This window comes from Pituophis catenifer, unplaced genomic scaffold (assembly GCF_029215685.1).
Source record: "Pituophis catenifer annectens isolate HBS135680 unplaced genomic scaffold, rPitCat1.0.hap2 SCAF_1, whole genome shotgun sequence".
NCBI classification, from domain to species: domain Eukaryota; kingdom Metazoa; phylum Chordata; class Lepidosauria; order Squamata; family Colubridae; genus Pituophis; species Pituophis catenifer.
The window spans coordinates 234,990,897-235,018,549 of record NW_027256881.1 but is presented as its reverse complement, the minus strand read 5'-3'; the positions used below and the strand labels follow the sequence as shown (position 1 = coordinate 235,018,549).

Below are 27,653 nucleotides of genomic sequence, written 5' to 3'. Positions count from 1 at the left end.
ATTCGTATTCACCTATCAGGTCTTTCCCAAGGACCTGGGAGAAAGAATGAGTGTTAACTCAAGGGGACAAACACCTAATACTCCTGCCTCTTGTTTTCCCCACAACAACCCTATGAGGTAGGTTGGGCTGAGAGAGTGACTGGCCCAAAGTCACTCAAGCCAGTTTTTATTCCTAAAGTGAGACTAGAAGTGTCTTCTAATTTCTAGGCCATCACCTTCACCACCACACCAAACTAGCCACAACTGAGCTTATTTATTTATCCTTTGGGGGTGGGGAGAGTTTTGATCAGTATTCTGCGTGTTTTACCCAGAATTGTGTAAAAGCAAACAGGAGAATGATAATGTACATTTATTTTGTAGCCACTTGGTAATTATTTCAACAGATTTGGCTTTAAAAAAAAAAAAAGATACAAACACAAAGCCAACACATTCATAAACCTACCCAAAGCAGTCCTGTGATTCCTTTCTTAGTGAATCACCAGCTATTTGGGCCCCATCAGGGAAGATCATGATGTTTGGATTTTCTAAAAATGCTTATTCCCCAAAGCATAGAGATTATTTTCAAGTTCTTTCTCCTGTTTTATCCATCCTAAATAATTTGAAGTCGGTTGCATGACATACCTGGTCACAATCTAAGCAATTCAGAAGCTCATTAATATTTGGATGGTAAATCTCTAAGGCAGGGGTGTTGAACTCACGTCGTCACATGACATATCGGGACTTTTTTCCTCTTCACTAAATCGGGTGTGGGCATGGCCAGCAAGTGACAGGGGCCGGGAGTTTGACAGCCCTGCTCTAGGGGATACTAGGGATGTAGATTAGGCTGGGAAGTTTAAACAGACAATGGAAGCACTGGCTGTACTGCTAGCAAAAAAACTGCATATAGTCTTCTAATTATACCATTGAAAAACATGACTTATGACTGGTCTTCGCACTTAATGACTATCACAGCATTGGCACAGTCACATGCTCAAAATTCAGGCCCTTGGCAAATATTTCTGACAGTTCCGGTATCCAGGGTCATGTGATTGCCATTTGCAACCTTACTTGCTGATTTCCAACAACCAAAGTCAATGGAGGGCAGCAAATTTAGTTGACAGTGTGATTCACTTAACAATTAAGGCAAAAAACAGTCATAAAATCCAGCACATCTCACTTAACCTCCTTAACCTCCAACAGAAAAACTAGTCCCAATTTAGTTAGTAAGTCAAGTAGTAAGTAAGTAGTAAGTCAAGGACTACTCATGCACATTTTTTTTTTAATGGATAAATACAATCTTCAGCCCAACTTTATGTAATCCTGCCTAAACTCAGAATTACAGAATTTAATCAGCCTTTTGCCATACACAAAGGAAATTGGTGCAACCATGCAAGTGGAATGTTTTTTGAGGGGAGATGGAATGAAGCTGGAAATTTAGGTAGAAAAATATGTTTATTAGGAAAAAGGATGTAGAATCAATAATTATTTATTATCTGCTTGAATATTGAGTTTCAGGACTTATAATGAATGGTGTTGACCTTTCTGCTTGAGTTTCTAACATCATTTTAGAATAACTAAAAACAAATATCTTAGGGCGATATTCCTGCTTTGTCCAATCAAGTAAATTACTTCATTTTTGACATCATGGGGCTAACCAGTAAATTTAAAAATTGTGTAACAGCAGATTATACCTTCCTAATGACTTTGTAATTCAGTGTTTCCCAATCATGGTCATTTATAGATGTATAGAGTTCCACTTCCAGAATTTTAAGCAATGGCCATCCGAAAATGTTGGGAAACACTGCTGCAAATCCATGAGAAAAGCACCAGCTACTGTGCACCAGTTGTGCCATTACATTAGAAACATTGTGTGGGGTAGGTTATTTTCAGAAACAAATAGAATTACATTTATTCAGGCCTTAGAGCAAGGGATCCATTTACCAGATGTTTCAGGTGGATTGTTATGTCTTACCAAAAGTGGATTGCTTTCCGAACTTAATGCTCTCCATATATATTGAAACTGCAAATTTTAGAAAACTAGCATGGTTGGAAATTCTGGGATCCAGTCAAAAGTCAGCTGGGGGCATCAGGTTGAAGGTGTATTTACAGGTTATGCTGTAAAGATAATAAACATTTGAGAATTATTTATGTCCCAATATCATCTTATCAAAAATGTTGGCCCTATTTACAATAACAGTAGTAAAATAAAACATTTTCTCTAAGTACTTTTTAATGTTTATAAAGGTTCTCTTATTTTTATAAGTTTTAAGGACTTACCTTGTGTCCCGCCAATGGGTGTATCTATTGCCAGTTAAATAGGTCTTTCTAACTGTGATATCCCTGACAAGCTTATCCAATTCCATCAAATTTAATTGAATTAACAGCACACTCTGTCTCTAGAGTCACAGCTAAACCTGAGAGGATAGAGCTTCAACAGTTGCTCAGTTAATTAATTGTCAAGAGGGTGTCTCTGAAAGCAAGATTAAATACAAATATACATGTTAAAAATAGCACAATATCACATAGCCAACCTTGCTTTAAACTTGAGGTTGCACCAGTGTCTTGTTAAACACTTCACAGCGTTATAGATTCTGTGCCCTCATAATTAATATTGGCATTACAGCATCCATAGAAATTACACATCATAGCAAGGTAGTTAACAAAGGGAAACTGAGTGTTGCATGAGACTTACTTAAAATACAGGTACTCCTCGACTTATGACCACAATGGAGCCCAACGTTTCTGCTGTTAAGGGAGACATTTGTTAAGTGAGTTTTGCACCATTTTACGACCTTTCTTGTCACAGTTGTTAAGTGAATTACTGCAGTTGATAAGTTCGTAACGCAGTTGTTAAGTGAATCTGACTTCGCCATTGATTTTGCTTGTCAAAAGATCACAAAAGGTAATCATATGACTTTGGGACACAGCAACGGTCATAAGTATGAACCAGTTGCCAAGCATCCAAATTTTGATCACATGATTATGGGGATGCTGCAAAGTTCGTAACTGAAAAATGGTCATAAGTCAATTTTTTCAGTGCCATTGTAACTTTGAACGGTCATTAAATGAACTGTTGTAAATCAAGGACTACCTGTACTCCAAAATGCCTCTTTGTTTGAAAGTTTTTGATAGACTATAATGATATTTAAACATACAAATAGTCCTTGTGTTACAACGGCAATTGAGACCAGAATTTTCATCACTAAATTATGTAGTTATAAAGTGTAACATTATGTAATCACATCACTTAGCAACAGCAATTTTGGCAGTCTCAGTTGCCATCAAGAAGCAAATTATTAAGACAGGAACTCACATTATAGCAACTTCCAACTTCCTGCCAGCTTCCCAATGGCTTTGCTTGTGAAAAGATGGCAGGAACATTGGAAATTTAGATCACATGACTGTGACATTCTAATGGTGACCATTAGAATACTGCAATTTAATTATTAAATTTGTTTAAAATATTACACTTATTAACTTTATTTCTGTTTAACAATAACTTATATGTAATTTATGTATAGCAAAGCAATCCTTACTTCCAACCAGTTGGATAATCAAATGTTTAGATCAATAATATTCAAATAGGATTTTTAGAAATATTCTCTGTGGCAAGATCAGAAAAAGAAGAAAAGCAAGTGAAATAGAAACTAAAATTTAAGATTTGCAATGATGAAGAATTAGGAGGAAAACTATCAAATAATTTTTAAAAAGCATTTTAAGGGACAATTAGGCAACAATGCTGGGAAAGTTTTCACCTAAAAGGAATTATCGGGATGTGGTTTGCTGGCTGGTAACTAGTTAGATTATCTATTAGAAGGTATGACTTCTCTTATTCTAAAAAGAGAATACCTCCTCCTGATTTCCTATTCTTTACCACCTGCTGGCTTTCCATTACAAGTTGAACTCCTTGTCAGGAAAGCTGATCTTGAAAATTAAAGTAGTAAGGTGGAAGAACAATATTCTACCTTAGAGTCTATTAAAGCATTCATTATAATTTTAATTAATTATAATTATAATTTCCTGGCCAAGCTATGATACCTATTTCAACCTGCTAACGTCATAGGATGGTATCAGTTGTAAGGTAGTGTTGACGTAATTTGGGCTGACCAGTGTAAGTGGCACTTGCTCCTCTTTCCAATATGGACAAACTGCATTCTGGATGAGGGCCTTTGTACACTTATATCTTAATGAAGGTATGCCCCACAATGTGTTTGTTTCTGCCTTGCCCCATAATGTTGCTTTATCTTGACCTTAGACCAGGAAGCCAATCTTAGGTTGCCCTTAGCTGTATTAGTGCTAATATTCTCCCCCCATTCTAACTCAAGGGAGTGAATAAAAAATACTACTTTTTGTCCATTATCACCTTGGATGAATGTGGGGGATTAGCAGTGGCTGGGAACAGAGGCAATGTACACAGGAATTGTTATTGTTCAGTCCCTTCCAACTTTTTATAATCAAATGAACATAATTTGACCAATTTATTGTGGTTACACCCTCAAAAGCTTTGTATCTTGCATAAAGCAAACATAGATTTCTTTCTGAAACTTCCTTTTTTTCCCCATTATCCACTATATGTTAACAATGCAATCTCAGGTATCTGATTCTTTTGAATCCAGTTTGTACACCTGACATTTCTCATTCCATGGGCTGTTGAGATCTAGACTGCAAAATCTTGAGCATTATCTTACTAAAATGTGAGCTAAATGTCACACAGGTAGTTTTCTGCGGATTCAAGGATGTGTTGAGAGCACTTAGAGTGGAGAAAACCATTAGATGAGTAAAGGAAACTGTTTAATGTGGAACCTACTATGGGGTTAGTGTGGGTCCCTAAAACATTGATTTACCCTCTCACATTCACATAGAATGATTTCATGTTAGTTGCAAACGTAAGATTATTTTTAGATTTCCCTGCTGCAGTAACACCTACTTACTATATTATGTTGACAGATGATGAGAAACAGAACTGCAGGAGCAAGGAGGAGAGCTGTGGATAATTCCAAGGTTGGAATGTAGATGCCTCACTAAATTCTCCCGAGGAAAAGATGACATGGATGATTTTACTGGGATTCTTCCAAATGTATTTGCAGAGAAGGTTGCTGCTGCTCTGATCATGAGGAATGGTTTTAAAATATTAATTCCTACATTTTAAATGTTCTAGTGCAGATAGAAATTAAGGAAGAAAAGGCAAGCATCTTTTTGCGCTGTTGCAGCAAAGAATCCCAAGGCAACTTGGAAGAGAGTTTATTGCTGCAGGAGCTTTTGGAAGCTAAGCAAACCCAATGTATCTGATGAAATATTCAAGTACTATTTTCCCAGAATTCATGCTGCTCCAACAATCTGCACAATCTCTGCTTGATTACTTTGAAGTAAACCCCACTGAGATTTACTCTGATGGCCTAGGATTCTCTTTCCTTTGAAGTGTTTGAAGAGTTGTCAAGTAAAACATTAGACACTTCAAGTTTTTAAGGAAACCAGCAATTTTCTGAAGGTTCTATTGCCATTTCCCCCTTGCTGTATTTTAGGTTTTTTTTCTTTAAAAACTTGTTTTGTATAACTTTTCCTGCATATACAATTTAACTTTTCCAAAATATTATGGACATTATCACCACATATTTATCTCTTCCTATAAAGTTTAAATAGCTTCCTAATTGTTCATTATATCCGTCTTGCTTTTAATTACAAGGAAGTAACACCATTTATCTGCCTTTGTTCTATGAAACTCATTTTAGCCAAATGTTTGAATATCATAATGCAGATGTATATTCTGTTGAGTATAACAACCCAAATAAGAACAAAAATGGTAATACCATTAGATTAATAATCTATTTCACTTAAATCAATTGAAGGCATTCATTAAATACAACCATAGACATTTTGGACTAAAAGCATGGCTTTTCTGTTTAATTTTTAGTGATCTTTATGAATGACAGTAACAGATAGGGGTAAAGGCATATTGTAAAGTTGATTTCCAAAATCGTGTTTAAGGAAATATTTCATGAACAATTCTTTATAAAATCGTGACAAAAAAGACTGGATTTACTCCTGTATTGTAATATAAATTTTTAAAAATATAAACCATAGGATAAAATCAATAGATTGTTCTTGTAATGAAAAAAATAACACTACCCACCCTGGATTAATATTGTAACTTATTGCAACATAAAATGGAACTATGGCTGAGAAATAACTGCCAGATTTATAAATTACAGCCAAGCAATGTTCAAAAATTCAAACATTTCTCAAAAATTACAGCAAAAGCCAAAGTATGACAAATGAAATTCAATAAATGTGAAATACATTAGAGAAAAAATTATAATTTCACATTGATAATGATAGTCTTTATGGATGATAAACAAGTGATCATGAATTCATGGTAGAAAACCTAATGAAAACCTGAGTTTAGTGGAATCTTCAAAAATAAAATTCATTTATACTGTGTATAATTTCTGTTAAAACTTTTAAACAAGAAGATTAAAAACTAACACAAAGTAATTGTAGTAAAACTACCTACTACAACTAAGGAAGGAAAAAGAAAACAAAAACAAAAATCCAAAAGTGCAAAAGAAAAAAAAAGTAGAATAAAAAATACAAAAGAAAAAAAAAGATATAAAGAAGAGGTTTCCAATATTCTTCACAGGAGTTATACACAGAAATATATTTTAATTTTTCTCTCTGAAGCTACATCATATTACTTTTTTCTATAATCTATTTTGTCTAATTATCAAAACCATAAATCACAAATTAACTTTTTTATTTTTTATTTATGGTGTAATGGTTAAGAGACCAGGCTAAAAAGAGGGAGACTTTGAGTTCAAGTTCTGCCTTACTGATAAAAGTCAGCTGGATTACTTTGAGTCAGTCACTCTCTCTCAGTGCTCAATTTACCTCACAGGGTTGTTGTGGGGAAAATAGGAGGAGGGTGTGTTGGATATGTTTGCGACCTTGAGTTATTTTTAAAAATAATAAAGGTGGGGTAAAAATAAATAAATAAATAAATAAATAAATGGCTTCCAGTCACTAATCAATAGAGATAAAGTATTTTCTCAACTCAAAAAAGTCAATTTATTAAAAAAAAATTGCACTGGTCATTATTAAAACAAGAGCAGAATATAGAATCTTGTCATTTTAATAACCTTGGATTTGGAGTACTGTAACATCAACTGGAGATGCTACCTAATAATCTATGACAACAAAAAGCTAAGATTAATCCACTTATATTCACTTCCGATGTAATAGTTAGTCCATTTGTATATTCTTCTGAGCCCTGTTAGTACAAATCGGTTATATCATCAAGAGTAAATCAGTCAGTGATATGGGAAGAGAGCTTGTAAAGAAGTGGTTGTTATAATGATTATCTCTCTTGTGCTTGAGTACCGAACACTGGAAACAAAGGCATGTTTATTAAACCACAGTGAAAGAAAACTTTTGTTACTATATCTATAGTGTTCCAAAATTTAAAAACAATATAATTAATAAAGAAGTATTGTGATTGTTCTGGTTGACATTAAAAGCAAACCTGAGCTACAATTAATATAAAACTGGCAACTTGTCAAGTTGCTCTATCCATTGTTATAGTAGTGCCCAGACCAGATTTTATATTGTTCACATAATTTTAACATGCCATCCAGCCCAGTGGTGAAATTCAAATTTTTTTACTACTGTGGGCGTGGCTTGGTAGGCGTGATGTGGCTTTGTGTGGCTTGGTGGGCATGGCTTGGTGGGCATGGCAGGGGAAGGATACTGCAAAATCTCTTATTTCCACCCCATTCCCGGAGAATACTGCAAAATCCCCATTCCCTCCCCCTCCTGGGGGAAGAATATTGCAAAATCTCCATTCTCACCCCACTCTGGGGCCAGCCAGAGGTGGTATTTACCGGTTCTCTGAACTACTCAAAATTTCCGCTACCGGTTCTCCAGAACCTGCTGGATTTCACCCGATCCAGCCCAATGTGATTTACAATGCAAAAAAAAAAAAAAAAAAGATTTAAGTTGACCCACTTTCACAGTCAGTTATAGTCAGGTGCCTAACAAGCTATATTTAGAAATGTACAAAAAGAGTCTTGCTGGGTTAGATCAAAGGGCCTAGCTAGACTACAGCAATATTTCCCACTGTGGCTAACCAGATGCCTATGGAAATATTTCCTAATCACTATAAAAGCTATTATATTGGCAAATGATTTATACCTGTTGTTTACATGTACTTAGTTGTTTAGTCCAAAGAAAAGGTGAAGTGCTATGCTCCACATATCCTGTTTCATATTCTAGAGCTGTTCCACATCACTATTTACTCAACTGATGCAGAATCAATTCATTTGAAGCTCATGTAGAATTGGATTGCTCTTCCAAAGTCCTAAAAAAAAAGCTTTGAAATATTTAACTAGGAAGCTGTTTTAATTTAAGAAAAAAATAAACTGTATTTTTCAGATGAAAGAAAATATCAACTGCATTTTCAGTTTTCCAGCTTTCAGAAGGGCACATATTTGATCTCAGCTGTATGGGTATGTGCTGTATCTATAAAATAATGGTGGTCACTCTGGGTATGCAAAATGCAAATAAAAAGTAGAGAGGCAGGATTGTTTAAGGAAGTTACTTCACAACCTATGTGATAGATTCCTTAAAAAAATATCCGGTTTGAATTTCATATTAGTCATAGTGACAACCAGTTCATACTGAAAAACCGGATTAACAACTTTTCGGCATGACTAACTATAGTTTAAGGGATGCAAAGGATCCATATGATCACAAGCAAAAAAGAAAAAGAAATATGATTGGTACAGTTGATTTGTGTCTTTATCAGCTGATTCTGTTACATTGGATGGATGCTTCTTTACTGTATGGATTGAGAAAAAAATAACTGAATTTCTGGAAACAAGTATACAAAAACTCTGCTTGTAACATTACACCTGTGATGATACTCCATTTCTACAGGAAGCTCAATACCGGCTTTTGCAGTCATTATGATAGTGTGTGTGTGTTGAAACCAGAGAAAGGATTTCTTCCTTGATTACAGTCACCTTAATTCTCCCTATCTTGATCCGAAGGAATATCCAAATTGTACACAGATAAATGTCATAAATTGTTCTTGGCATAATTTCAGAGAGCACACAATATCAAACGCCTGAATCAGTCATCAGGCTTTTCCATTACTTATTTGAAAGAACCAGAAAAAGTTGCTATCTGCCCTTAACCTGGTCCTTCAGATCTCCCACCAGTGTACTCATCACCACTGTAACTGAGTCCATTCCACCTTTCTATCAAGTTATCCTCTTCTTGTAATTCTTTCCCAGAATAAGTCTTCTCCAAAAAGCTGGATCTTCACATAATAATGACAATAAAGTATATTTATTTTTTAATGAGTTCAAAGTAAGACCATTTGAGCCTGATCGCTTGTCCCTTGAGTAAGAACCCTGGGCTGATTTGATGACCCATTTCTGTTTTCTTGGCCTCAATGCGGTACTTCTCACACTCATCAGTCAGCCCCACTTCTCCTGCCTCCAATGCGTGAACATAGCTGGCTCCCTTCTTCCTCACACTTGCGTGAATGTCTTTGTACAGTACCTATTTTCTTTGCCTCATAACTTTCCTCTCTGAAGGAGGATGCTAGGCAAAGGGCTTGTTGCGCATGCCTATGCAGCAACCGAGGACAGTACGAATCGGCCCCGTTAGGCCTCGGAGCGTTTCTCGATTGGAGCGGTCCCCCCCACCCCACTTCCCCATTGCAATGAGCTGCCTCGGGCTGTGCTCGCATCGAGATGGAAATTGCTTGGGGCGGGAAGTGGTGGGGCGGGGGAGAGGCTAAAGCTGGCGTCGAGCAAGCACGTTGCAAGCCCGCCCGCAGTCTCTGGAGGGCAGCACTGGGGCCGACGAACTTCCTTCGGCGTCCAAAGCAACCTCTTCTTATTGCCCGCCAGCAGCGCGGGTGCTGTTGAAGTTGCCCCCCAAAGGATCCGGAGCGCTGCGCCCAGAGAGACCTTTGCTCCCGCCAGGCTGGGTGGGGAGGGGGGAAGGAATCCCGCGGGCGAGGAGGAGGAGGAGGAGGAGGAGGAAGCCCGGCTCCGCTCCTAAGCTTCAATCCCCGCCCGGGCGTGAACCGAGTCTGCCTTCCCTTCCGCGGGGCTGCTTTGACGGCGCCTTTTCCTCCAGGCCGGGCTTGCGCTCCGCCTCGGGGGAGAGAAACCCCGACGGACTCAGCGCTCGAGTTCCAAAGCGGCGCCCCGCTCCCTCTCCGCGTTTGACAGGCAGCGAAAGCGCAGCCCTCCCTCTTGTACGTACACACATAACCGCGCGCCTAGCCCCAAAAGAAGGCAAGGCGGCGGCGAAGCAGGCGAAGGAGCCAGCGGCGTCGGTGCAGAAACAAGGTGGACGCGCGGCTTCCCGCACAGGCATCATGTGGGTCTGTTGGTAAGAGGGGTTGGGGGGGGGGGAAACCGATCCCCGCTCCTCCGCCCCGGTCCCCCTCCCTCGGCACGCGCAGCGGCACCCGCTCCGGCAAGGCAGAAGGAGAGAAGGAGGCGAGCCCCGGAGGCCGCGGGGAATAATCGGAGAATTGATTGTGAAAAAGAAAAAAAAAAAAAAAAAGGAAAGCAGAAGAAGAAAATATTTCCTGGCAAGATGGCCGACTTGGAGGCTGTGCTCGCCGATGTGAGCTACTTAATGGCTATGGAGAAAAGTAAATCGACTCCGGCGGCTCGAGCCAGCAAGAAGATCATCCTACCTGAGCCGAGGTGAGCTGTGGGGGGGGGGGAGGGGGTGTGGGAGGGCAGGTGTGGAAACCCAGCGCCGTGGAGTTGGCCCCGGGTGCCTGCCTGCCTGTCCGTGTGAGTGCGCGGGCGCGTGTATGAACCTCCATCTGTCTTGAGAGCGCTCTTGAAATGAACTACGTGCCAGCCTCCCTCGCCCCTTCTGAAAGACGTCTTGTCCTCCGAGGAAACGGTGGGGGAAAGAATGGCATCTGTCCTGTTGTATCTTTTGGGTTACAACCGTAGGCAATAGGAAGGAGTGTCACGTGTCCCCGTTCTTCATTCGACCCATTTTTTTTGGGGGGGGGGTGCATTATTCCTTACAACAGCAGACTCCTGGGCCACCTTCATAGAGGAATAAGCCTCTTCCACGGTACTGCTGTTTTCCTTATCTGCACGTCACAGTTCCCCCTTTTGTTTCTCATGTATGTGTAACAAGCGGTTATTAATCTCTGCAGAGAGGCAGGCTGTAATAAATTATATGATGATTTTTCTGAGCCATCTGGCATCTGCTCCTCTGTGTGTCCAGAGAGCATGCATTAAGGTTGTAGCTATGTTCAGATAGCCCTAGCCACTTGCATATACCGTATGTTTTTGCTGTATTCCGTTCAGGGAGTGGACCCTTGTCGCCTGGCTCACAAGGATCTCTTCTACACTTAAATACAAAGGTTTACATCTATATTTCTTTAGCACTGTGGATTGGGAATGGGATTGCACTTAGGCGTTCGTGCCCCTTGTTGTCACTCTAAACTTAAATGGGAATTAGAGCGGCACAAACAACATTGCAATCCTTTGCAAATCTTTTGCAAGGTCACCAAGGTGCAGTTTTTCTCAAAACAAGTAAGGAGGAATGCGTTTGGTAGAAGATTTGCTTCATATGTAAGGATTTTACTGTCAGGTGACATGAAAATGGTCTTGATACATGAAATCCGAGGGCCACAATTTAGTTTGGCCAACCCTTAACTCGCTTCCCAGCAGCTGTTACCAAGGGCAACTGGGTTGGGCCTGACAGGCATTCTGCACCGACAGCACATAGGGAAGTGCAGGCTGCCTTCTATTCTTCCCCTTACCTCCCTCTTCTTCTGCCAACCTCCATGTGACATCTGGCCTATTCTGCTCTACACCACCTCATCCAATAACCTTGGGTTTTCTCAACTGAGGCCAATGGCTTCTCAGACACAGCTTCCCTCCACTCCCCTACCATTGAGGGGTGGATGAATGGATGGTCTCTGAAATAAAGCAGAAAGCACCCTTGGAGATAAAAAATGGCAGCTGCTCTTTTAGAAGATGAAGCAGATGTGTAACCATGGCAATGCTTGAAAGACCCAGGAACCTTTGTGTTCTTCACATGCTGCTGGTTTCAATATGGAAGTACTTGCCCACATGGGAACTTTAGATGCTGTTCCTCCACAGTCTTGGAAGGAAACAATCTTAAAGCAGGGAGAGTCAACCAGCAGCCTTTACCCTTCGTCCCCAACTTGGATAGTAACACTTCTCTGGCAACTCTCTTGGCTAAGTCACAGGCATACAGAATATTTATTTATTAATCAAATTTATATAGCCACCTATCTCACTGGAAGTAACTTTGGGCAGTGTACAACAATTTAACAGGAATTGCAGAATTATATTTATCCTCATTTAAGTACCAATTCTATTCAAACTTTGTACCAATGGTATTACTGGTGGCATGTTCCCACTTATATTCTCTTCTAAACTCATTAGAAAGGTCTTCAGTTTTCTCAGTCTTGCAGCCACCCTGATATAGAAGCATGGGAAACAGATGATCTTAAGGGTAGATCTAAACACAGAAGGAGGCACCAACAAGATTTTCATTTTAGGAAATCCTAAAATGAAAATGTCCCCCCCCCCCCCCAAAAAAAAGGCCAAATTACTAATCAGTGGAGCAAGGCTCTAAAAGAAGGTTAGGAATTGAAGAAGCCTGCAGAGAAGTTTTGTCACAGTCAGAACAGGAGCTCTACTGGAGAATTCCAACCAGATGGAATAATGAGGGCTAAGGTTTGCAGATTCAGGGATGTAATTTAAATGTCTTCTGAAACCAGATATTGGAAATGCATCAAAGGGGTAGGCCTTGGACATAATTCAGCCTAAATCACATTGCAGAAGAAAGCTTATTTGTAGAATTGTTTTATGCATATTTTATTATGCTTTGGGCAATCATGGATAGGGCATAACATGTCAGAAACTTTTCTGATATTTAACCAGTCTTTAAATACCTAGATTGTAGATTAGAAGATGTGCTGAATAGTTGTCCCCTGTATTGATTTTTGTGATTGCTTTGCTTGATGTGATCTTGGCATGGGAGAGCAATCCCGGTCAAAGCTGACTGTCAGATTTCTGAAGGCCACAAGGTTAATTCTCAAGCATCTAGATACACATGATTTATTGGAACCACTGGCAGTAAGGACCCTGCACATTCTCGTCTCAAACATTTCTTCTTGGATAGATACATGACCAAGTAGCTTTCCATTATTTTTTCTTTATTTGTTTGCTTGATCTGTATTGTGAAATATGAGAATTGTTGTTTTCATTGTGACAATTGGAAAGCCACAGCACTAAGAATCTTGTGGTTTATTATTTATTTAATTTTTATTGCACCTCAAATAAATATACGGCAATATACATTTTTTAAAATATGCTCTTGCTCTTGTTTAAATGTTGCTGTTGTTAAACAAACAGTTGCTTCAAAAATGGTGCTGGATTTTAGGTCAGAACTGTTTTTCTTTTAAACAAAAGGATACATCAAGAAGATATGTCAACAAGTTGGACAAGACAATTACTGAAGTTAAACAATTAATGCTCAGGATAACATTAATGAAGGTTGACCATACCAAATGAAGTACATTGAGGTTTTTTTTTTATATGAAAAAGTATAAACCACTGAGCTTAATGCCAAATCTCTCCCTTAGTGTTATCTGTGCATACTAAAAAAGAGAAAAACCACTAAAAATAGTTTAGATAACTATTTGATTTCTGAATTTCCCCTTCTTTATACTCTAAACAATTTACAGTATTTATAAACATAGATGTAGAAACCATTCTTGTACATACTTACAAACTATGTTTGTACTTACTTGCTGTCTGATATATAGTATATATGAAAATCATTCTTTCTTATATTTACTAAATTTCTATTATGTATATGGTTAATTTTGCCATTGCTGTGTTTTCTCCAAGTTTGAGTTCCCAAGGAGATACCTTTGGTACTATGTCTTTTTTCCAGTGTTGTGCAGTTTGTACTCACAGGCGTGAGTATATATCTTAATGAATTATGGTGTTTTTCATTGGTATGTTCTAAAATTATACATAATAAAAATAATTGTTTTAGTTTTGAGTTTGATTTCTGAGATTCTCTGAATGATTGTGTGCATATTTTCCAATCCTCTTTTTTAATGGCGGGGGAACGGTTACATGTCCACCACATGTGATATTGGGACAGTATTTCTATTCTGATCTGGAGTAAAAATTCTGCCTAAGATTGAGGTAGATCTCAATTTATGACAACAATTGGGATCAGAATGTCTTTGCTAAACAAGATGGTTATTAAGCAAGTTGCACCTTTTACAATCTTTTTTGCCACGGTTGTTAAGCAGATGACTGCAATTAAATGAATCATAGGGTTGTTAAGCAATCTAGCTGGGACAGTTGCAAATAGCAATCATATGATCCAGGGATATTGTACCTATTAGAAATACATGCCAATTTTCAATTTTGATCATGTGACTGGGGATTGCTCCAACGGTCATACGTGTGAGAACTGGTTGTAAGTCAGTTTTTTCAGTGCTATTATGGCTTTGAATGGCCCCCACATAAATGGTTGTAAGTTGAGGACTAACTGCATGTGTGCACCGGGAAGATAATCTTCTGAGCCACCTGGTCTTCCAGGTTCTGGTGCGCATGCGCGTGCAAAGACCACTTGGCACATGTGCACACTGGAAACAGGAAGAGTAGCTGCCCGGTGCACATGCTGTTGATATTCTTGAAAATATTTGAAGTCTTTCTCGTTTCATGGTACCCTTAATGCAGGGGTGGCAAACTCAAGGCCTGCGGACCGGATTTGGCCCGCCGGGTGCTTAATTCTGGCCTGCAGGACTGCCCTGGAAACAGTGAAGGACCAGCCCATGGTGCCTCTGCCAGCAAAAATGGGAGAGCCGCACGCAGCCTTTGGAAGCTCCATTTTTCATTGCAACAGCCTCCTGCAACCCTCAACCAGTGAAAACGGAGCTCAGGTGAGCTGCACATGGCCCTTGCAAGCTCCATTTTAGTTGGCTGAGGGTTGCAGGAGCCGGCGCAGCTGAAAACGGAGCTTGTGAACCCGTTTTTTCTGGTAGAGCACTCGGGCCACCACAGCAGAGGTGGTATTCAGCAGGTTCTGACCAGTTCTGGAGAACCAGTAGCGGAAATTTTGAGTAGCTCAGAGAACCAGTAAATACCACCTCTGATTGGCCCCACCTCCATCTATTCTCTGCCTCCCGAGTACCAGCTGATCGGGAGGAAATGGGGATTTTGCAGTAACCTTCCCTTGGAGTGGGGTGGGAATGGAAATTTTACAGTATCCTTCCCCTGCCATGCCCACCAAGCCACGCTCACCAAGCCATGCCACGCCCACATAACCGGTAGTAAAAAAATTTTAATCCCACCACTGCACCACAGGCACCCCCAACACAAGTGATGTTGAGCTGGCCATGCCCCCAAGGTCAAACACAACCCTGATGTGGCCCTCAATGAAATTGATTTTGACACCCCTGCCTTAATGTCTCAGTTTTTTTCATAACTTGTATGGTGTTTGACAGACTATTGAGTATTACCGTGTAGTGTCTTGGTACTTTGGGAACTGTGGATCTGTTGAGCTACTTTAGAGCAAGATATAACATGGCCTCAGCTACACCGTGGATTTTGTAGTTGATTGTTTAATCCAAATTTCTCACCACCCAATCTCATTACTCTGGCTCATAAATCACACAATATTAATAATTTAGACAAGGAAATTGCTGCCATACTAATTGCAAGAGATAATGTTCAAAACTGCTCAGAATCGTATTGTTCTCTTGAGAGAGCAAAATCAACATTTTACAGATTGCATTGAATTCTACTTTATTCCAAGAAAATCAAAATTATGCAAATAGTCCCCCTTGAGCAATTACCTTGTGTAGTGGGCTTTTCACTACAACTCTTTCTCCAATTGTACATCCTATTGATGTATTTGACTGCAGTTCCCATACTTTACAGCAGCTGGGACTATAGGGAATTCTCATTAGGTGTCATGGGAACTATAGTTCAACACATATGAAGAGTGGACAAGGTTGGGCTATATCAGAATGCAGAATAGGCACAGCAGTCTTTCATAATTCTAATTATGGAACAGTTTCGTCCGCTTTCAGTAGATTCTGATATTCTGCAGTTCCTACCTTAGCAACTTCAAGTGTCGTTTTCGCATCACTTCTGCCTAGAATTGACGAATCATTGCAGCTTTCAGGAAATGGTACCTTCTCGGGTTTTAAACCCGTTGGATCGTCTACAACAGAAGCAATTGCAACACAGACCAAGAGTTGTAGCAATCTAGATCCCGTTATTTGCGGCAACCACTTGTCAATGTCTTGCAGGTTGTACACAGATGCTAGAAATGTGTTACTATAACATGGGCATAGCATTTTTGAAAGGGCAGAATTTAGCACTTCATGATGAAAGAGAAGATTATAAAACAAGTAATAAAAGTTTTCATATATATTTGTTACTGCGTTGGAGGGTGTTGTTGTTTTTTTCCTGTTAAGGGAAACAGGCTATTTTCTATGCATTTATTTCCTTTTTCTGTGATTAGTCATGGCAGGGGCCCTCATCCATTGCTGTGCTTTGACCCCTAAATGATAAATGAATTTGTGTGACCTCCTGGGATAAAATTATCATTTTCAGCTTGACTGGGCAATGAATACAACATTTTTAAGAAATACATTTTCATCTATCAAATAAAGAAAATGATAACACTTTATCAAATAAAAACATTACATTGCAAATAACAGTTTACAATCTTATTTTTTATAAGAGTGATCTTTGCATAATTTCTGAGGTTTTTTATTTTTAATATAGCCACTTTCCTTTGTAGTAGCACGTTTATTTTTAATCAATAGTTGATCTTTACTCCACCAACTGTAGAAAATTCTGACTTTGCAGAACAAGGCTGAACAAGACTGAGCTCGGTTTTATGTATGCGTGTATGCATGAGCGTTGCACACTTAAAATTGGAACCGTGTCAAAATTATCTCCAGGTTTTGGTGGCGTAATCGTTATAATTTGGGTCAAAATGTGAGAGATCCAAGTTCAAGTCTGTTCTTAGCCTTAAAAACTCATTGGGTAAATTTGGGCCAGCTATTATCTCTGAATGCACTTTTTTTTTTAGAGGGGTGGTATTGTGGGGATACGATGAAATGTAATGGCCATATAAGCCATTAGGCGCTCTTGAAGGCATGGTGAGGTATAAATTTAACAAAAGAGTAAGCTCCCTGCCAGTGTCTGCTGGCAGAGCAGGAGCAAATTTTTGAGTGTGATTCAGTTTTTAATATACAGAACAGAGAAAACTGCAAAGCTTGAGTTTTGTTGGGGTATGCTTGCACTTTCTCCACTACTTGTTCAGCGAGGGAGCTGCTGGCTTACCCATTGCAGAGCAATGATCCAGATTCAAGTGTGCAAGCTGGAGAAATACAGAGTTGGCAACTTGTCAGAACTTGCTTCAGATTTCCTTGGAAAAACTGGCTGCCAGTTTGTCTAGAATGAATGGGATCACTTTTTGATAAGATCCATCTTTGGATGTGCAAACCAGTGTTCTTGCAAAGCTAGAGCTCTTTGCTTGTCCTGACAAAAAAATAGCAAAATTTTATTTATCACATTTAGAAGCCACTCATCTATCTCACACAGAGATCTGGGTGGTATATAAATACACATATGGCAAAAATCCTGGTTTGGCTGCACACAAACCTCAGGAAAGTTGCACACCCCTTCCATAAGGTACAACTTACACTTTCAGAGCAGTGGTGGGTTCCATTTACCTTCGCTACTGGTTCGTAATTTTGACCCCCTCACATGCACTTGCTTTACGCACATGCGTGCCGCTTCTGTGCATACGCAGACCATCCGTTATGATGGGCGGGTGGGCGGAGCCTCCCACCGCTACTGGTTCGCGCAAACTGAAGCGAACCGGTAGAAACCCACCACTGTTTCAGAGCTCCTGAGTTAATGAGTCAGTACTGAAGTTAAACCCAGTATTTTAAATCTCCCTGTCCAAAAATATTTTTAAAAGGAGCTCCGATATTTTCAGGGTTATTTGCAAGTAATTTCCTATTTCCTTCCCAATGGCCTATATGTGAGTAAAAGCATTTTCAACATCTAGCTGATTATTTTTAGTAGTAACTACCTCTCATTAACTAACATTCTCAATAGCTTTTGCTGTGCCCTAATTTACTAAGAAAAAATTGAGGCAAGGAGTCAGTCCTAGGATCAAATTCCTAAACCTTCTATAATTACTATTAAACCTTATCAGCAAGTGCTCAACTTTTGCATTTCAACAGTTGTCATTGAAAAAACTATAACCGGTCTTCCCACTGATGTGAAATTACTAGAAATTAGGAGTTTCTCATCTAACATGTTTTTTATTATCAGTTTGTGCTTCCAGTAATCTTCCTTAAAACTTTTCTGGTTGTCTAGACCAGGGGTGGGCCAATGTGGCTCTTTTACAACCTGTGGACTTCAACTCCCAGAATTCCTGAGACAGCTAAGGTAAGCTATCACAGGAATTCTGGGAGTTGAAGTCCACAGGTTGTAAAAGAGCCACATTTGCCTACCCCTGGTCTAGACCAATTGGCTAGGGAATTCTGGGAATTGAAGTCTACATATCTTGATATCTACAATATCTTAATGTTGCTAAGGTTGCGAAACACTGGTTTACTTTTGTTTACCTCAGGAAATTAGGCAAGCTTGTTTCTGTTTCCAGCTTAGCTTGAGCACAAAGTACGGTAGCTGTCTAGAAGCTAAGAAGGTTTAACTTCTGTACATAAATGGAGTAATGATTGTACATTCATAATCTGACCAGAGCATCACAGGCATAATTATTAAGGAATGTTAAGTTAGGTTTAGTTATGAATTATAGGTGTTAGGAATGCTGTCTTGTCACATTTGTGATAGATTAGAATATGTTATACCTTCTAAGATGGACACATTATTTTCATTAAAAAAATCCATCTAACATAGTTTCAGGTTATACATAATTCTCAAAGACAAAAAGTCATGAAATCACATAGTTTTAGGGTAAACATGGGTAGGTGACATTGAAGCTATTGAGGAATTTTTGAATAACTGTACTGAAGACTGTAATAGGAGGATGCCAATGCAGATTTTTTTTAATTTTTGGAAATAAAAAATGAGCTCTCACAGTTCAGAAATCCAGCTGTTCTCTGTGAGGGAAATAAAATTGTACCACAGACGCAGATATTTACAGAGGAAGTAAGGCCTTGGATTATCTCAAAAAGATTGCAAAAGTTTAAAATCAGAGTTTCGATACCTTGTAATACATTAACTTATCATGTCTAGCTAGTGGAGAAGCTATTATACAGTAGTATGTTTTCCACATTGCCACCTAAACGTCTTGCCAACTCATCATTGAGGTACCTTTGTAACTTGAAATTTCTGGCTCATTTTCAGCCCAAAGATACTCTGTCCCAATATCATGTTTGGCAGTTTACATCTTCCTTACAGATAATCTTTGATGTAAGACAAAAGTAGGTAGAGGGATTTTGGCCACTAACAATGCAGTCATTAATTGAGTCATTATGTGACTGAACCCAATTTTATGATCATTTTTACTGTGGTTCTTTAAGCGAATCATATGGTTCTTAAGCGAATCTGGCTTTCCCAATTAATTGGGGAGGTTGCAAATTGTGATCACGTTACGTCAAGACACCGCAATCATCATAAATGCAAGCCAGTTGCCAATCACCTGAATTGCAATCATGTTATTGCAGGGGTGGGGCTATGGCTATAACTTCAAGAACAGGTCGTAAGTTACTTTTTTTGAAGACTGTCATAACTTCAAACTGTTGCTAAGCAGTTGTAAGTCAAGGAATACCTGTGGTCATTTCTTTTGATAAACCACCTAGAAAAATGAACATGGCTCTGTTTCAGTACAATACTGGAATATGACCCCAGTTTACTTTTTTACACATTTGAAAGAGGTGACCCTACATATTTTATTTTATTGAAAATTAATCTCTCAGATCTAAATGCCATTCTAGAAATGCCACATTTTCTTTATAGTAATTATCTACTGACTAAATGCTAAAAGGGTGTGACAGTGTACATTGGAGCAGGCATCTGTGTGCCTCCTTACCTGAGACGAATACTGCATTTTCTGTGGGATTGCAGAGTTACTATGTACACCCAAGAAAAGATACAGGTACTTTGAGGAGAGATCTACAAATACATTCATGTCCAATGCAGGACACCTTCTCAGCTTCATATCTGAAGTATAGTACATCCCTATTGCAAATGTACCTTCTTTTTTATGGTTAGAAATAGCGCAAAAGAGGAACAGCATTCTTCTTTAAAATTAAAACAGAATAGCTAGTACACAAGTGGTCAAATATTTTCTGTTGAAGATGATGATTTAAAAAGTTTTCCTTAATCTAGAGCTCTCTACATATTTTAGATTCAAGCATATTGCTAGATGACAATTTGTCAGTCATATTTGGAGAAGTCTCTTCAATAAAACTAGCACCAAGGTAGACACACCTAATCTGTGTAGAGTCTTCCCAGTATCAGAAATACTAAATTTGCTAGTTTCTAAGATGCTTTGGGAAAAGACTTTGGAGAGAATACACCAAGCTAAAAAGATATTTCATAATTAACTTTCCTTGTGTGCCTTCTCTTGGCAGCATCCGCAGTGTTATGCAGAAATACTTGGAGGATCGAGGTGAAGTCACCTTTGACAAGATATTTTCTCAAAAGATTGGTAAGTATTAGAATCTTTGCATGGCTATATGTTCAGCTAGATACATTATCTAAAACAAGGAAGGTTCAATGGAATTGGAAATCTGCAGAGCTGCTTACTCAGTGGCTGCAGCATGACACAATAATCTGTAAATTACCCAGGTACTTTTTAGCTTAACATATTATATGAACTGTGAGATTACTTTATGGTTAAGTGTGATTGTGTTTGCGTAACAAGTTGAACTACATACAAAGTCTAAAACTGAATCAACAAATGGCATTATAGGGTAGGATGTTGCATGAAGCAAATCATCAACTCAAGCTATAAAGTAATTTTGTTTTGGCATAACATATTGTGTGAATACATCCAGTACAGTTTGCTAACCACGATTTCAGGTTTAGAATGATTTGCAAACAGCCTGAATTGTGCAATCACAGCTTAATTTACCTTGAATAAACAAGTTAGGCAAACACAACCAACATATGGTTTTGGTTGTTAGAGATCAAACTTCTGACCTGAAACCAATCAATCTAGCTATGCATATTTTTTACTCAGTTTTTATTTCATAGCTTTCATTCAACATAATTTTTATGGTAACAAACACATAGCTGACCAAAATAAAAAGGGAAAGGGAAACTCATAATGCAAATTGAAAAAAGGTTATATCCTTTGATTCAAGGAGAAGATATAATCTTAGTTTTTTAAGTCACTGCTACAGTTTAGAGCAGCCTTGGCCACCTTCATTTAAATGTAGAGGTAACAAGTCTTTTGCCTACCCTATCCTGATGCTCCTTTTGGTGAGGATTATAACTTCCATTGTCTTAATAAAAGTGGTAGGGCTATTCCAAGATGATAAAGGAAACTGATGTTTTGTATCTTGAAAGTTGCATGAGAGAAAGGGCTTTTGAATGGTAGGATGTATCACATCATAGAACTGCAAACGGACAAATGCTGTACCAGGTAAAAAAATGTTGCCTTACTTAGAGAAATCCATTCAGTCTGGTAACATAGCCTTCCATGTTGATGCACACCAACCAGGCAATTCAAGATGAGCTTAAAGCCTCTATTAAAAAGGAAAAAAATGGAGAAGAGAATAAATAGCTGAAGTCTGCAAAGAAACTTGCTTCCTCTTGTCTTCATTACAATGGTGTCTGTTTCCTCTTCCGTTAGTTTGGAAAAGTGCTTGCTTCACTTGGTAAATATTTGTGATGTTTGCATGATATGCTTATCTACGTTAACTATCATTTACTTGATTAAGTCACCCAGTTTTCTGGGTTCTTACAACAGTCCAAATAGTGTGTAGCATGTCAAATCATGCATGTTCTGCTGTTGGAAGGGGAAAGCATTTAAAATATCTGGGTTGGAAGTACATGAACATGCCTTTCCTCTTGGAATTCCAGGTCTGTAGATTATGCACAGTATAATCTTTATAGGTGTCTGTGCTTTTAAGAGTTGCACAGCAAGCAGAATGTTTCTCCCTGCAGTTTTTTCTCTTCACTGCAGTCAACAGAAAATCTGCACTGGAGGAAATTTCTCTTCTGCAGTTCTTAAAGAAGCAAGAACCTTTAGGAATCAAAACTGTCAAGCTTTTCTTTCAGAATGTCTATACCATCAACAGCTGTGAAAGGAGTAAATATTTCAGCAGGTGGAATATTTGCCTCTATAGAAAAATTGATGGGGAGAATTTACCTACTGAATTTCTGTTTGTCTTATGTTGAAGACACAGGATCCTGCCCAGAATAAGGGGCGGGGGGAGTGTGAAACCATTACACCCAATACTTCTGTCCTTCTGGAAAAAGGAAGGATCTATTTGCTCCAGCTATAAATAACTGAGAGAAGACTGAAATTTACATAAAATAAAGTTTCATAAAAGGTACTGAAAACACAAATTTGGGATTGAGTAGTGGCTATTGGTCAACGACTCACTGGGTGATACTGGACTGTTGCCCATGCTCAACCAGGCAACAGCAAGTACTCTAGCACTGTTTCCCCTTTCCGTTATTACACCCCGCCCCAACAGGAAATGCTCTTGCTTCCTCCCACACCCACGGCCACTTGTGGTTTCCGCATGATATATCCCAATTTTGCCTATTCTCTGTCTCTCTCCTGGTTGTATTGCTTTCTCAATAGTTTTTTAACCTCAGCAATCTCCCCTTGCACTTGGGGGAAGTGTAGGCCGATAGGGTCACTGGGAGCTGTTGAGCCACAAACTGAAATTGAAATTGATCAGCCTGCACCTCAGTGAGTGAGCAGGGGAGGGAACAAGAAGCAGAAGATGGTGCCTGCTATGCTTGAAACATTAATAAGTGATGCAGGGATTAATAGTTTTTAAATGTCCAGTTTCAGTTGCTCTCTTTCTAACACTGGCGGGGTGAGACTCCTGGATTAGTATTTTGTTGAGGTTGGCTTTACACAACACATGAGGCAAAACTGTAGCTTGCTGGTGTGGCTATGTTTGCACAATAACACATCCTTAATTAACAGAGCCATGAGTTCAGTTCTCAGTGCACTCCATGTTCTGGTCACACATGATATATTGAACCGTCAACTAATATGACTTGGGTTTATATAGCAGAGTAGGCAACGCTCACTAGTTTCTTGTTCAGTATTTTATGTGAACCTACCCTGCATAAGTAATTTACAGTTTAGAGTGACGTTTGAATATAGAATATTAATTAAATAATCTATGAATTAGGATTATTCACAGGTTCTAATATTTTCAAAAACGATGCAGTTATATAGGTTGGGAAGCTATAACAGCTTTCCAAGTTGCTCTAGGTATGTGCTTTTGATTATTGGAATCTTAGAACATTTGTGACTAATGACTTAACAATCGAAGAGGGACCAACAAGCTTGGGAACTGTCATTGACTTTTTACTGATATTCTGTGCATTTGACCTGCAAAAATTAACCACGGGAATCTTTTCCTGGCATAAAGATGAAATAATTGAGGAAAGAAAAAAAAAAAGCAAGCAAATCTAATGACATCTCATGATTTTCCACAGTTTTTATGTAGCCTATAAAACTGAAATTATATGCCTTTTATAGAAATAAAAATATCTAAATGTTTCTTGTTAGAAATCTCAGGCTCCTCTCTTTCTTGGGACTAAGATGTCTGTGGTTTTCAGCTTTGTCTGAACAGAGGCTGTTTGCTACTGGCAGCAATCCGATTATTTTTTTTCAGTGGGCTGATGCATGATACATAAACGATTCCAAATTCATTAATTTTTTCCTCTTATATTACTGTTAAAAGACTAGTAGTAGACCAATATTCTGGACGACTGTAAAATTGAAAGATAGTGATACAATATAAGCCAGATTTTTGCAGCCCTGTTCTGGCAACTGTAAAAAAATTGCTGTTGATTTACAGAAAAAGTTTATGCATTTTCATAGAAGATAAAATATATTGGAAGGGATAAACAATGGCAGGTTAGATGAAACCTGCTTTATTTGGAGACAGTAGACCAGTACTTTGATAGACATATGGATAGTCATCACTATCATGCATCTTCTGGGATTGTCAATTGCTACGCAGAGATATTGAATTCATATCTCATGCCAATTGAAACTCTATCCATGATATGTGGTTTCGTATGTTACTGAATTTTGCCTTTGTAAACCATTGTTTATGTTTTACTTTGTATAAACCAATTGTGGCTTACTCAAAAAATCATTGCAAAATCAGCCGTAGCTTCAGAGTATTCAGTATTCATTTTAAAAGAACTGCTGAGGAAATAGGAATCAAAGCAATTGTAGTTTCTGCCCTGGCTTTCCATGGCATTATTCTTTGCTATTGACTGAAACCCTTTACTCCAAAATAGCAATTAATTGGATAAGAGAAGAAAAGAAGTTGCCCCACTGCAGGTTTTAATTTCTCAGCCTTGGCAATTGTAACAGATGTTGATTATTTAATGGCTTGTGGCTGCCTTAATTTGGAAGCATCTTGTGAGACTAGAAGGGCTTTCTGATCCATCCAGCAATAGAAGATCCCTGCTTTTAAGGCAATGTGGCAATTGTAGATCATTTTATAACCATTTTCAGCATCCTATCCTATTCTCTGTGTTATTCAGTTTCTCCCTGCATACATTAAGGGTATAAGTAGTCAAGGATGGCATATGAGTCCTGGATTACTACAGTAGAAATGATAAATGAGACTAGGAGCAGTTTGTTAAATATGTTGAAGGAGTTAATGACATATGAATTTCATTTTGCTGACTTTTTGTATATTTTAGGGTTCCTCCTATTCCGAGATTTCTGCTTGAATCAGGTAGAGGAGGCCAAACCACTGGTGGAGTTCTATGAAGAGGTGAGGCAATAACTATGGACAAAAATTATTCTAATATTCAAACATTGTTACCTTCTTTAGCCTAGCAAACAAAGAATACATTACGTTTTGAAATGGATAGAGATACACTTCTCTTGGGAGGAGGAAGGTATAAGCATTAAGAGCAAAATCAAGGTGAAATGCATTCCCCAAAACGGTAAACAACACTGCTAGTGGAATAGATTTTTCTATCCTAATGCACGCCCCTTCCTTCATACTTCCCAAATCTGCTCCTGAAGCTTAGGGGAACCTAGATTTGGGGCTGTGGGGAGTAGAAACCCACTTGAAAATTATTGAACAGAGCCCTTTGCTTTGATTGTCTTTATACCACAGAATATTGCTTTTAGACTTTGGCTTCCTAGAAACAAGTGATTCCGAGCCCCTTTTACATATTGGAGGTAATTAGGAGATGAAGTGCCTTTCCTTCTTGAATAACTGGAGTTTTGTTCATGCAACAGATGAAGGATCCAAAAGAACATTAGATCATGGACCTTCAGCTGCAGTTTAGCTAGAATTTTAAATAAACAAGCAGATTGGCAAAGCCTAGTAGCTTTGTCAAAACTGTTATCCTCTCAGCAGCAAACTGGGATATAAATGATTAATATTAATAACATTCTGTTAAGATCTTGTTGGTTGGAGAATATAATACAGAAAAGTACAAGTATTTATTTTATGTACGTGTATCTAATTTTAAGGAATTGGTGATGTGTTAATAGGGAATGTTTGTAGTTATAGACCAATGCATATAGATTCCAGTTTGGGAAAAGCCGATATGCTTCACTTGTCTTAATTAAAAATAAAAATAGATCATAAGCAAGGAAGAGAAGAAGAGGTAATTACTTTTCAGTGCACTGTTGAAATTCTTAATCACAGTTCTTGTCCTTTTGCCTTTCTATAATTATTATATAATTATTGCTTCCATGCTGTTTTTGTTATCACTACCATCCCTGTTGTAACCTGCACTTTCCACTCAAGCAAAATAAGCTAAGAAAATGAATCTTGATGGCCTAGTTTTTAAGCTAAACTTTGGAATTTTTCAGATTTAGACCATGGTATCTGTAAACGTGGCCTTATCTGCTGGGCCTTGAATCTTTTGTGTGAAAAAGCACATATCCAATATTATCTTGCTTGTTCTTTCCAGATCAAAAAATATGAGAAGTTGGATTCTGATGAGGATCGAGCAATTAAGAGCCGCCAGATCTTTGACATGTACATCATGAAGGAACTGTTGTCCTGCTCTCATGTGAGTGCTTCGGACACTTGCTGCCATGTGAGAGAGTCTGAAAAGGCCCTTGGGAATGGGCGGAAAGGCCGCTTCATAATCACCTTGAACGAGATCCTTGAAAATGTAAGGCTCCCCAGATTAAGTGGGAGGAGCTAGACCACCATCATGATAGGCGAAATACTTTCTGTGGGTCACTGAGTGGCACACACAGTTCTGTTGGAACGGCCTATCTCAGCTCTTAACCTTTCCCCGTGAACTCCCCCCCCCCCGGTCAATGCTGACAAGCAGTGGCTCTTTTCCTGTTCAGTGCTGATCTTGGTATTAGTGAACTGCAGGCAGCCACCTAGATAGTTCTTTTTGAAATGCAGTGTTGTTGCAGCAGCAGACAGACAATTTCTTTCTCTCTACTTGGGACAGCTAATTCTGCTCTCTCTTCCTGTTTGTGTCAGGTATACCAATATAAACAATATGGAATTGTCTGTTTCCTGTCTTCATCGTACCACATTGACTGTAGAGGGAGCAGGGGGGATGCATTGTGTGATGATATCACATCCCATTGTGTCTGTATTGAACGAAGGAGGAAGAGGCATGGAAGCATCGTAGAATAGTGGTCTCTTCTAATATCTAGCTCAGTTATGAGTATCAAGATTCCTAATGTTGAAATCAAACAAGAGTAAACAATTGAACGATGCTAGTGAGAGCATCCATCAGTGCTCTCACTAGGGGGTCAGAGGTCAGGAAATAAGTATTGCAAGATGCTTTTCTTCCTCCTAAAAGGCCCTATCTCATAGGTAGAACACCAACTTTGGGTTCAGGAATTATCAAGATCAGTTCTTGGCAACTCCAGTTAAGACAGTCAAATAGTTGATAATGAGTAAGACTCATTATCAACTTTGAAGACTTTGAAAGAGACTTTGAAGAGTTGTCCATCGCCCAAAATAAGTAATATTAGGCTAGATGGATAAATAAACTAATTTGGTATAAGACACCTTTCCATATAGGTGGGTGGATGAGCATAAATAAGACGTTTTCAAGACTGGAAACAAATGAGAGCTATCAACATAAGAGAATTTTATCTAGACAGTCTGCAGGCACGATGAACTAAACACAAGGATCGGAAGAGTAAAGTAGAGTAGGTAAAAGTGGTTGCCAAGCTGCAGGACTGAATGCGGAATGAAGAGACAGTACTTATATACAGTATTTGTCTGATTCCAGCTACTTTTTGTTCTGCATTAGTCCTTCCTATTTCTCTGTAACCAGCTTCTTTGGAAAAATGCTTTGGGCTCTTAGTTTCCTTGGCAAAAGTATACCAAACAACAAGGTTGGAACTGAACAGGTCAACACATACAAACACACAGAGAGACACCTGCCCTACCAGGTTATTGCTCATCCTAC

The 27,653-nt window shown here is 38.7% G+C and overlaps 1 protein-coding gene across 2 annotated transcripts in view; it reads left to right on the top strand.

The window, feature by feature from the left end:
* The first annotated feature begins 9,988 nt into the window (after positions 1–9,988).
* Positions 9,989–27,653, top strand: part of GRK2 (G protein-coupled receptor kinase 2) — a 39,999-nt gene continuing 22,334 nt past the window's right edge. The window contains exons 1-4 of one of the 2 annotated variants that reach the window (XM_070957232.1): positions 9,989–10,703; positions 20,654–20,730; positions 24,942–25,015; positions 26,175–26,381. In XM_070957232.1, the coding sequence (XP_070813333.1) occupies positions 10,591–10,703; positions 20,654–20,730; positions 24,942–25,015; positions 26,175–26,381 (471 nt within the window). In that variant the 5' untranslated portion in view covers positions 9,989–10,590. The remainder of the gene's footprint in view (positions 10,704–20,653; positions 20,731–24,941; positions 25,016–26,174; positions 26,382–27,653) is intronic. The other variant, XM_070957241.1, reaches the window with a different exon arrangement.